At 55.8% G+C, this 11,102-nt stretch overlaps 1 protein-coding gene across 1 annotated transcript; it reads left to right on the top strand.

Moving 5' to 3' along the window:
- The first annotated feature begins 1,097 nt into the window (after positions 1-1,097).
- Positions 1,098-5,945, top strand: ACTB (actin beta). The gene is given in 6 exon segments (XM_066329789.1): positions 1,098-1,199; positions 2,692-2,820; positions 3,120-3,359; positions 3,894-4,332; positions 4,649-4,830; positions 5,191-5,945. Coding segments are annotated over 5 exon segments (1,128 nt in total). The 5' UTR covers positions 1,098-1,199; positions 2,692-2,697; the 3' UTR covers positions 5,335-5,945.
- Positions 5,946-11,102: the final 5,157 nt, after the last annotated feature.

The raw sequence follows: 11,102 nt of genomic DNA, 5'->3' as shown, positions 1-11,102 counted from the left end.
CTGAAGTCTGTGTGCTTCCAGCCGGCAACAGATTGCGAGTGGCTGCTGCTACTTTACTTACAGGACTGCTTAATTAACTTGATTAATCAGCCTGTGTTCGCACAACACTCTGGAGACGCAAAGCCCTCTGGTTGCTGCTGCCTGCTGCTCCGTGGCCGCTGCCCTCGCCTTTATTCCTGACCAGTGTCGGATGGTCGCAGGCAAGAAGGGAATTGCAGAAAGACAGCCTGGGCTGGAGCAGCCACGTCTCCTACACCAGCAAGGTTTGGCTCAGAGGACAGAAACAAATATTGCTCAAATCTGACTAAACCACTGCTCCCGTGGTGTCCCCTGCCAGCACGGGGCAGGATGGAGAGCGGGGACCAGGGCCTCCCGCTTGACTCGATGCCTGAGCCGGAGCCAGCGGAGGCGTTCCGTTCTCCCAGGTCCCGCTGCCCCCGTAGGCACACGGGCTTTAATGGTGCCCGGTGGCGCCGGCGGCATTCCCGGTTGCCCGGGCGGGTCCAAGGGCCGAGGGCCTGGTGGCAGCTGGCAGGAGCCGTGTCGCCGCCGCTTGCTGAGATCAGCAGTGAACTTGGCCCCGCGTCCCGCTCGTTCCGCTCCCGGCCGGGGTCACCGGTGCCCGCCCGGCCCAGGGGTGCAGGTGACGGGCGCTCCAGTGCCCCGCGCCAGGGAGCACCGCGGGCATGGCGAGCGGCACCCCCGCGATCCCGCACCTCGAGACCCCGCGTACCCCCTTCCTCCCCGGGGGGCTGATCCGCCCGGCTCCCACACACACAGAGGCGAAGGGGCCGGGACCCCCACCCGCGGGGCTTTGTGCGAGGGCTGGGGCGGGGGGCTGCACGCAGGCGGCGGGGCGCGGCGGGCAGCGGGCAGCAGCCCCGTCCCTGAGGCAGCGCGGTGACACCACACCCCGCACCCCAACCCCGCCGGTTCCCCCCACCCCAATATTTTCCCCCCTGTCGGGGCGGCGGGGCGGGGTGAGGCCTGGGGGGCGTGGCCAGGCGTGGCCAATCGGAGAGGCGCACTCCGAAAGTTTCCTTTTATGGCGAGGCGGCGGTCGGGGCCGTCTAATATAAAGCGCGCGCGGGCGGCGGGCGGCAGCCGCCGCGAGCTCTGCCTGCCCTCACAGCGCGCGCGCCCCGCTCCCGCCGCCGCCTCACGCCTGCCCCGGCTCCGACCGCGCCAACTCCCCAAAGGTGAGAGCCGGCACCGCGACAGCGGGGATAGGACAGTAGCCATAATAACGAGGATAGTAACGAGCTGGTGTTGTTGTGACTATCGGTGCGATCGGGGTTGTTGGGACACGGCGCGCCCTTTGTGCGCCGGCGGGGGTGGCGGCCCCGTAGCGCGCTGCCCGCTTTTTAAGGGATAGAGACGCAGCTCGCGGTTTAAGGCCGGTTTCGGGGTGATGCTTGCGGAGGGGGGTCGCGCCGTTGCCACCCGTGGGGCTAATCGCCCCGTAAGAGGATTGCTGGTGCGGACGGGGGGAGCGGGCGGCTCGGCTGCGGTGTCCCGGGAGCGGCGGCGCGGACGGGGGGCGCGGGGCTTTGTTTCAGCAGAGCCGCCCGTGAGGGGCCGGGCCCGGGGGCGTTGTCCCCCGTGAGGAGGGGCGCGGCCCCCCCACCCCACACATATGAATAGTCCTGGTGGCTGTTGCATGTAGGGAGGGGGCGGCACCCCCTACACGGGGCGAGGCTTTGGATGGGAACAATGCGGGGTCGGGGGTGCAGGGGGACCCCACCGTGTGCCCGGAGCGCAGGTGCAGGCGGCTGCCCAGTCCGGCTCCGACTACACTCCCAGGCTGCCCATGCGAGGCGGCACATGTGCGGCAGCTGCTGCCGCCCCCCGCCACCGGATTACACCGGCGCGGCCGGAGTCGCCGGGGCTGAGCCTGGGCGGGCGGCAATTGCATAAGACGCTGGCTTTAATCCCGCCCGTGGTGCCGCCGGCCGATGGGGCAGAGCCCCGGTCACGCTTGACTGGCGGGCTGGGCGTGGTAGCCGGCTCTTGTCCTGCTGCGGTTCCTTGTAGAGGCTGGCTGAGGCTTTGGGAGCTGTGCAGAGGGATCGAATGCTGCCGCCTGTGCCTGGCACACGGCGGGCACCGGGCGTGACCCCCTAGGCTGGGTGGGCGCGTCAAGCCCCGCTGCCTGCCACACGGCGGGGCTCTGAGGAGAGCACCGGGCGTGACCGGCGGGGCCGTGCGGAGGTGTTGAGCCCCGCCGGCCGGCTCAAGGTGGGGCACCGGGCGTGACCGGCGGGGCCGTGCGGAGGCGTCGAGCCCCGCTGGCCGGCACACGGCGGGGCGCTGGGGTGTGGCGGCCACGCCCGCCCGCTCCGGGGAGTGGCCGCCGCCGTCCCCCCGACAGCCGGTGGCGGGCGAGGCGCCGTGCGCTCCATCCATTGCCTTTTATGGTAATAATGCGAGAGGGCGCAGGGACTTCCTTTGTCCCAAATCCGCGCAGTGCCGAAATCTGGGAGGCGTCGCCCCCTCTAGCGGGCGCCGGGCGAAGCGGAGCGGCGCCGGCAGGAAGGAAATGGGTGGGGAAGGCCTTGGCGGCATCGCCTTCCCTTCCCGCCATCGCGTGCGCTTCCCGCCATCGCCTTCCCTGCCCGCCTGCCGCCGTGGGACGGGGCTCGGGGTGCGAGTGGAGATGCTCATGTCTCCTCCTCTCCTCTCCTCCCGCAGCCAGCCATGGATGACGATATTGCCGCACTCGTTGTTGACAATGGTTCCGGTATGTGCAAGGCCGGGTTCGCCGGGGACGATGCCCCCCGTGCTGTCTTCCCATCCATCGTGGGGCGCCCCAGACATCAGGTAGGTGGCTGGTTGTGCTTGTTGTCTAATAAAAGGGAGGAGTTTTAGGTGGATGTGCTTCCCCTAGAGGCAAGTAGTGCTTCTGTTTGGCTTTGTACCGTGAGAGGCCTGTGCGCTGCAGCACGGCTGGTGGGGAACGCAGCCTCCTACAGAGCCTTTGTGCAGTGTGTATTGGAACAGCTGACTGGATGTCTTTCCTGATAGGTGACAGCAGAGGGACAATAATTGGAGACTTAGTTTTATGAAAAGGGAATTATTCACTCTTCAGCTGTACTTACCACATTGTCTTTGTTCTGCAGGGTGTGATGGTTGGTATGGGTCAGAAAGACAGCTATGTTGGTGATGAAGCCCAGAGCAAAAGAGGTATCCTGACCCTGAAGTATCCCATTGAACACGGTATTGTCACCAACTGGGATGACATGGAGAAGATCTGGCATCATACTTTCTACAATGAGCCTGAGAGTAGCCCCTGAGAGCACCCTGTGCTGCTCACAGAGGCTCCCCTGAACCCCAAAGCCAACAGAGAGAAGATGACACAGGTGTGTAGAACTCTGCAGCTTGGAGCTACAGCAGATAGTTGCTGCAGGCCAGCTCTCTTCCTCTTCCATGTTGTCCTCTCTCCTTCACCTCTATTCTCCCTTTTTGCCATCTTTACAGGGTTTTCCTTTCCTGACCTGAGTCTCCTCTTTGCTGGACCTTGACAGGTTTTGTTTGCTTTTCTAAGCTGGCTTTCTCTGAGGCTGAACTAGCAACTGGTCTAACTGCTGTTTCTGACTAGGCACACTAATCCATTTACAGCCCTTGAGTGACTGTACTGTAGTTAACTTGGCATTTGTTTTGTTCCTTGCTGTGATATGTGGATGGGTCTGTGGCAGTGGCATCCCTGCCCAGGCTCTGAAGTGACAGGTGTGGGTGGAGACAGGTGAGATAAGCATGGACTTTGAGGGGTAGTATAGAGAGAGGTGCCTCTTATCTAGGGGCAAAAGTAAAACCACTTGCATGGATTTGGTGTAGACATGTAGCAAGAACCCTGTATTTTCCTGTTGAGTCAACCCCTCCTTTTCTCTCCCTAGATCATGTTTGAGACCTTCAACACCCCAGCCATGTATGTAGCCATCCAGGCTGTGCTGTCCCTGTATGCCTCTGGTCGTACCACTGGTATTGTGATGGACTCTGGTGATGGTGTTACCCACACTGTGCCCATCTACGAAGGCTATGCCCTCCCCCATGCCATCCTCCGTCTGGATCTGGCTGGCCGTGACCTGACGGACTACCTCATGAAGATCCTGACAGAGAGAGGCTACAGCTTCACCACCACAGCTGAGAGAGAAATTGTGCGTGACATCAAGGAGAAGCTGTGCTATGTCGCCCTGGATTTCGAGCAGGAGATGGCCACAGCTGCCTCTAGCTCTTCTCTGGAGAAGAGCTATGAACTCCCTGATGGCCAGGTCATCACCATTGGCAACGAGAGGTTCAGGTGCCCTGAGGCCCTGTTCCAGCCATCTTTCCTGGGTAAGTCCAGCTTTTCTAGGATACTCTGTTGTCCCTTAATGTTCCCTCTGTGAAGGGTGACCTGGAGACCATGGCAGCGGTCAATACTTAACTGCTGGTCTTGTAGCAAGGCTTGTGCTGCCCACCAGTCAGCCTCACTTCCTGCACAGCCTAAAGCTGTTTGAGGGACTTGGGTCATTGAGTCTGTCCCAGCCATGGCTCTGCAGTGCCTTACTGCTGAAAGGATGGCTGGTCTCTTGGTTGCCTGTAGTATTTTCTTAGGCTTCCTTGACTCTGTCTGACCCCTTCTTGATTTGGAACTCCTGCTTCTTCACAGGTATGGAGTCCTGTGGTATCCATGAAACTACCTTCAACTCCATCATGAAGTGTGATGTGGATATCCGTAAGGATCTGTATGCCAACACAGTGCTGTCTGGTGGTACCACAATGTACCCTGGCATTGCTGACAGGATGCAGAAGGAGATCACAGCCCTGGCACCCAGCACAATGAAAATCAAGGTAGGATGGAGTTGGGGGAACATCTCAGCACCCGTGTTAGGCTGAAGTACGCAGCATGTGTGGAGGGTGGTATGCTGGTGTCCTGCTGCAGAAGATAGAAACCATGTCTGTCTAGTACAGCCCTAATGGCTTTGGGCTGGACAGGATGGCACTCACCCAACTGCATGAATAATGGGATTAAAGACTGGCTGCAGAGGAGGGAGGTGGGTGTGTGAAGTTGTGTCTTGATCCTGCTTCAACTTCACGGTATCTTAGCCAAGGTTAGATAAGGGAATTAGCCAGCTCCATCTTGCAGGGCCGTGTGTGGGCTGTGAGCGTAGTGTGATGCTGTGTCTGACTGGTTCCTCCTCTTCCCTGCAGATCATTGCCCCACCTGAGCGCAAATACTCTGTCTGGATCGGAGGCTCCATCCTGGCCTCCCTGTCCACCTTCCAGCAGATGTGGATCAGCAAGCAGGAGTACGATGAATCCGGACCCTCCATTGTCCACCGCAAATGCTTCTAAACCGGACTGTTACCAACACCCACACCCTTGTGATGAAACGAAACCCATAAATGCGCATAAAACCAGACAAGATTGGCATGGCTTTATTTGTTTTTTTTTTTGGCGCTTGACTCAGGATTAAAAAACTGGAACGGTGAAGGTGTCAGAAGCAGTCTTAAAGTACATCATGTCGGAGCGATCGCCCCCAAAGTTCTACAATGCATCTGAGGACTTTGATTGTACATTTGTTTGTTTTTTTTTAATAGTCATTCCAAATATTAATGCATTGTTACAGGAAGTTACTCGCCTCTGTGAAGGCAATGCCCAGCTCGGAGGGAGGTCCACCAGTAGTTACAGCTGGTGTTAGGTTATAATTGCTTGTCTGTAAATTATTAACCCGACAAGTGTCTTTTTGTATCTTTCCGCCTTAAAAAGAAAACACAACTTGATCCTTTTTCTCTTCGATTTGTTCAAACAAGCAGCCTGTGTTCCCCAGTGATAGATGTGAATGAAGGCTTTACAGTCCCCCGCAGGGTCTAGGAGAAGCGGTGCCAGTATGTGGGGGAGGGAGGGGCTACCTGTACACTGACTTAAGACCAGTTAAAATAAAAGTGCACACCATAGAGGCTTGACTGGTGTTGGTTGTTGATTTTCTTTCTTTTCATGTCATTTTTTGACAGTTGCTCCTTGCTCTGATCTCACCCTGCCAGGCTGCACAGCTCTGCTATCAGGCTGGGGGGATGCTGGTGCAGTGGGGCACAGGGCAGATGGCTCTGGTGATATGGGGAGGGGTAGAACTGAGCTTGCCAAACCTGTGGGTCTCACAGGTTGCCTTGGGCTGGAGTTCTCCAGATACTGCCAGTGTGTGCAACATGGAGCTGCTGGAGGAGCTGGCTTAGGGGGGGATTCAACTGCACCTTCCCAAATGTTCCTGTGTGTCTCCCTCCTCAGTTTTCTGTCTCATGCTGGACTCGTGGAAGAGTGGGGTGTGCTGATGCCATAACCAAGTCAAAGTAGCTGCCGTCTCCCTCCTCCAAGGTTCCTTTGACTAGTCTGCAGCTCTATACCTGAGGCACTGTCCCTGCTCCAGGTATCAGAGCTTGCCTGTCCTGCTCCCGGTTTGCCTTGGGAGGGGGGGCCTGGGTTCAGGTGGGGAGACTCATGCCCTGGCAGTGTGCTGGCTGGGTGGAGCAGCTTTTGGGTGAAAGCAAGAGAAAGTCCTGTGAAGTGGAAAAAACTGACTTCAGTGAGCAGGGCTACTGGAGTGCTACATGGGTGGGGCTGGGAAAAAGGTGCAAGGAGGAAGGAAAGAGGAAGCTTCGGCAGGGTGAGTGACACAGCTCCAATGCCGGTACCTGCCTCCAGCCCAGCCTTTGCCAGGAAGGTTTTTGGGCTTACTCCGAACCCATCTTTTGAGCTTCCAAACCTTTTATGAACGTTCAGCTTTGATCAACTCTGGTTTTGTGGAAAAGATTAGGGATGGCTCTGGCAAAGCTGGGATCCTGTTGGGTACAGCAATGTCCACAAGCCCCCAGAGCTGGAGTCACTTCTGTGGAAAGGAGACACAGCATTGAGGCTACTGGGTCAGGAACCAGGAAAAACCGAGCTGGTAACACTGTTGCCAGCTCAGGGAGACCAGACCTGGGAGTGTTTTCAGGAGCAAAGCTTCCCAAGGCTCTGCCAGCCTCGCCTGCCTTTGAAGAGCTAATGGCTGTGATTGTGTCATGCTCGAAGCAGATGAAAGGCAGGGAACAGGCTCTAGTTCCTCTTTAATCCTCTGCCTGGCCTGCTCCTGCTCTGGCATTGGACTGTACTCAGGGTGGACCTGCTGGTTCTGCCCTTCATCTCCCCAGGCTGCCTCCTGGGTGCAGTGGGAGCCTGGCAGGGCTGGAGGCGCAGACTGGGCTGAGCTGATGAGTACTGGAAGCACCAGTTTGTGAGAAAGGAGGTGAAACAGGTTGGAGCAAGGCCCAGATTGGGCTTATAACCTGAGGTCTTGGGGAAATTGGGTGAGGAGGAGGCAATGGCAGCTCCTGGGGAGGGAGCTGGTAGGAGCAGGGTAGGAAAAAAGCCAGCAGCCAAGAAGAGATGACAGCAATAGGGAAATGGGGTGCCTTTTTTTCAGCCTTTTCTGAAATGGTCACTGATTGCTGTGGGAAAATGCGCTGAGACGCAAAGAACAGAAGAAACTGGTGGTGGTGAGAAACCGGTGAGCAGCAAAATGCCAGGGGCTGGGAGCCGCTCAGGTGGGCAGAGGTGTGAGCATGGGGTGAGGTGTGAGCATGTCAGACTGCTGCAGAGCTGCTGGACACAGAGCAGCTTGGGATGATTTTCATGCTCTCGAGCCAACCGAGGTATGCTATTAGTTAACATTTTGCAGGGCTTTTTCTCCTTTCTCCCCGTTTCACTTGCTGTTTTAACTAGCCCCCCAGTAAAATGAGGCTGGGCCTTCCACAGCCCTTCCTGATGTCTCTCCAGCATGAGGCCATGGCGTGCACAGCCACTGCAGGCTGCTCCAGCAAGGCTCCGTTTATCCCTCCTCTGGGCCATTACATGCTGGAGAAAAGAATGTGGTGCCGGGCAGGGACAACTGCAAGAATTACTCACTGCTCCCAACTCCAGTGAACATGGGGGGGAGCCTGGAGTGGTTTTCTCTCAGGAATGTCAAGTGCTGGAAGAGAGGAGATTTTTTAACAAGTTTCTCTGCCATGCAGTTTCAGAGGGCTCAATTCATCCCTCACTGTTTCACAGAGGTGGGGAAATACTGAGAGGCCTGTCAGGGAGGGCAGTAGAGGAGCCATGTCCTGGCTTTGCCAGACTCAAAGGAGAAGTTGTGTCGGGAATAATCAGTACTCTGGCTATCTCCTCCTCCTCTCCAGCACACAAATAGCCTGGGGTTGTGAGGAGACCAGAAGGTTTAATATGTCCACCCATGGGCCAGGCTGAGTGTGTCCCCCTGTCTGGCTCAGCCATGGTGATGTTCCAGGATTCCTCAGGCTGCAGAGACAGCGGGACTTGGCTCTAGATCCTTCCAAGTCATCCAGCCCTTTCCTACCTCCCTGTAGCTGCCCCAGGAGAGATGGCTGAGCTCAAGGGAGCTGAGCAAACATGTTTTACATCCTTTCTTCCCTCGGAGTTCCCAGCTTTCCCTCCTGCTGGAGACAGTTGCTGGCACTTCACCTGCAATTAGCTGATGACCTGGAAAGTCACCTCACTGAGCTGCTTATGGAATCAAGCCACCGCCAGGAATTAGTGATGTCCTTGGCAAAGGAGATGGTTGCAGCTCTCGGGATTTAGCCCTGAAGGGCCTCATTGTCTCTCAGCTGTGTCAGGGACAGTTGACCAGAAACGGTCCCTGGATGGGGAGGGTCCAGTTCTCTCATTAGTGAGCATGTGCTCCTCCAGGAAAGGTGCCAGCTGGCTGTGTGCAAAAATCCCAGGGAATCTCAGAGCACTCAAACTAAACCAGCCTCCCTGCAGAAGCCCCCTTGGAGGATGCAAAGCACCAGCTTTAGAAAATGGCCATTCCAAGGTACCCATTCAGGGATGGGTTATTGGCTGTGCTTAGGGCATGAGCAGTCTTAGTCTCTGAAATTGTTCTTTGCAGGACTGCTGACCTGGAGCCTGCCCTGACTTGCATTATACCCATCTGTAATCCACTTTAGCAGGCCTTACAGTATTAAACTATATCAGGCATTGAGAATCACTTCCAGCAGTGGAGCTAGCAATCCACCCAAGCATACCAAGTGCCGTGGCTGCTGCAGCCCAGCTGGGCTTTAGTCAAGCTGACAAAAAGATGTTCAGGCTGTATCAGTCTTAAGAAGAATCGGAGGAGAAAACTGAGGCAAGACTTTCCAGAGAAAAAAACATAAAAATCCTCAGGATAGACTGGCCTTGAGTGTTAAGATGTTTTGTTTTCAATACAGAACAAAATATCTTGATAGTGGTATTAATTTGTTTGCCTGTCTGGACTGGGACAGCATGATATGTACCTGTCTTGTTTGGGCTAGGAAAACGTGTATCGTTTGTAAACCAAAGTCTACCCACATGAAGTGCATTCCTGAAGTGAGGCACAGCAAGGAGGCTTTCCTCTATCACTGTCTGGCCACCTCCCAGGGCCATGAAGAGAAATGCCAGAGTTTGGTGTTCAATTCTTTCCTCCTTTACTGCTCACTTCTGCCTCATGTTCAACCTCCACGCCTGAGCTGCACCAACGCACTGCTCGTTTATTTGGTGGATCATAAGTCCAAATGCAGCTACTCTTACAAAGCCTTGTTTCTCTTCAGGAAATTCTTACACCACCCTCTGTTCCTGGTACTTATTTAGGGTTGTCAGCTGCTCTCTGGTCCCTGTATATGCCCCAGGTCTGGAAGGGGACCCATGGCTACTCTAAACACCAGCTGCTCCAGCCACCCTGACTCTCTGGGCAGGGCCCTCCTCTGCCTTTGGGACTCACTGATGGTTTTATTTATCATTTGCATTGGAAATGCAGGTCTCCTCCACCCTGGTCTCTGCTTTCCCTGGTGACTGCAAATATGGCAGGTTGGTATTTTTCCCAGATGACAAACAAGTTGGTCTTGACTGAAAGGCCTCCGGATTTAATTTGTGATTACCTTTTATTTAAGTGAAACACATGACAAGCAAAGCAGGTAGAGATCCTCTACAGAGGCTCTCCCTCATCTAAGAGCTAAAAAGGGTTTTCCTCTTTGACTCCTGAGCTCTCTCACAAGCCTAGAAGCAAAATACATAATCAAGACTTGAGGCACTTGCTATTTATTTCTAAGTGAAACCCCCAATTTACCCTTAATGTAATTCACGGCCTTAAATGGCAACAATCAAGCAGGAAGAAAATAGCAACTTATTCATCTTCCTTTATGGGTCATCTTTAAAACACATTTTCTATGAACAAAATTCCTGAAGCATACACGTAACTGGAAATTCCAGCGCTCTGGTCTTGTCTGTACTTGAGATTTGGGATAGGAGCTGTGTGGAGCTCCACTGCTGGAGCCAGCTGCTCCTCTTGGACACAGCTGTGTGCTATGGCTGTGGTCACAGCAGCCCTGGCTGATTCTGCATGGCCCTCTGCACACCAGTCAAGGGTAGGATGGTGATATTGGGACGAAATTCTTCCCCATGAGGTTGGGGAGGCCCTGGCACAGGGTGCCCAGAGAAGCTGTGGCTGCACCCAGATCCCTGGAAGTGTCCAAGGCCAGGTTGGACAGGACTTGGAGCAACCTGGGATGGTGGAAGGTGACCCTGCCCATGGAAGTGGGATGAAACGAGATGATCTTTTAAGTTCCAACCCAAACCATTCTAGTATTCTACAGTGTGACCAGCAGGACCAGGGCAGTGATTCTGCTCCTGTACTCGCAACTGGAGAGGCCACACCTCAAGTGCTGTGTCCAGTTCCAAGTCCCTCGATCCAAGAAGGTCATTGAGGCACTGGAGCGTGCCCAGAGAAGGGAATGGGGCTGAGGAAGGGTCCCGAGCACCAGGAGCAGACGAGGAAACTGGGGAGAGCTCAGCCTGGAGAAAAGGAAAATCGGGGGGACCTTCTTGCTCTCCACAACTCCCTGACAGGAGGGTGTAGTGAGATGGGAGTTGGGCTCTGCTCCCGGAGAGCAAAGGGCAGGATGAGAGGAGATGGTGTTAAGCTGTGCCAGGGAGGGTCAGGCTGGACATCAGGAAGCATTTCTTCCCAGAAGGGGTTGTCAGGTGTGGAAGGGGATGCCCGGCTGGGTGGTGGAGTCGCCGTCCCTGGAGCTGCTTAAGGAAAGCCTAGACGTGGC

This window comes from Sylvia atricapilla, chromosome 15 (genome assembly GCF_009819655.1).
Source record: "Sylvia atricapilla isolate bSylAtr1 chromosome 15, bSylAtr1.pri, whole genome shotgun sequence".
In the NCBI taxonomy this organism is placed as follows: Eukaryota; Metazoa; Chordata; class Aves; order Passeriformes; family Sylviidae; genus Sylvia; species Sylvia atricapilla.
This window is presented reverse-complemented; position numbering and strand designations above follow the sequence as displayed.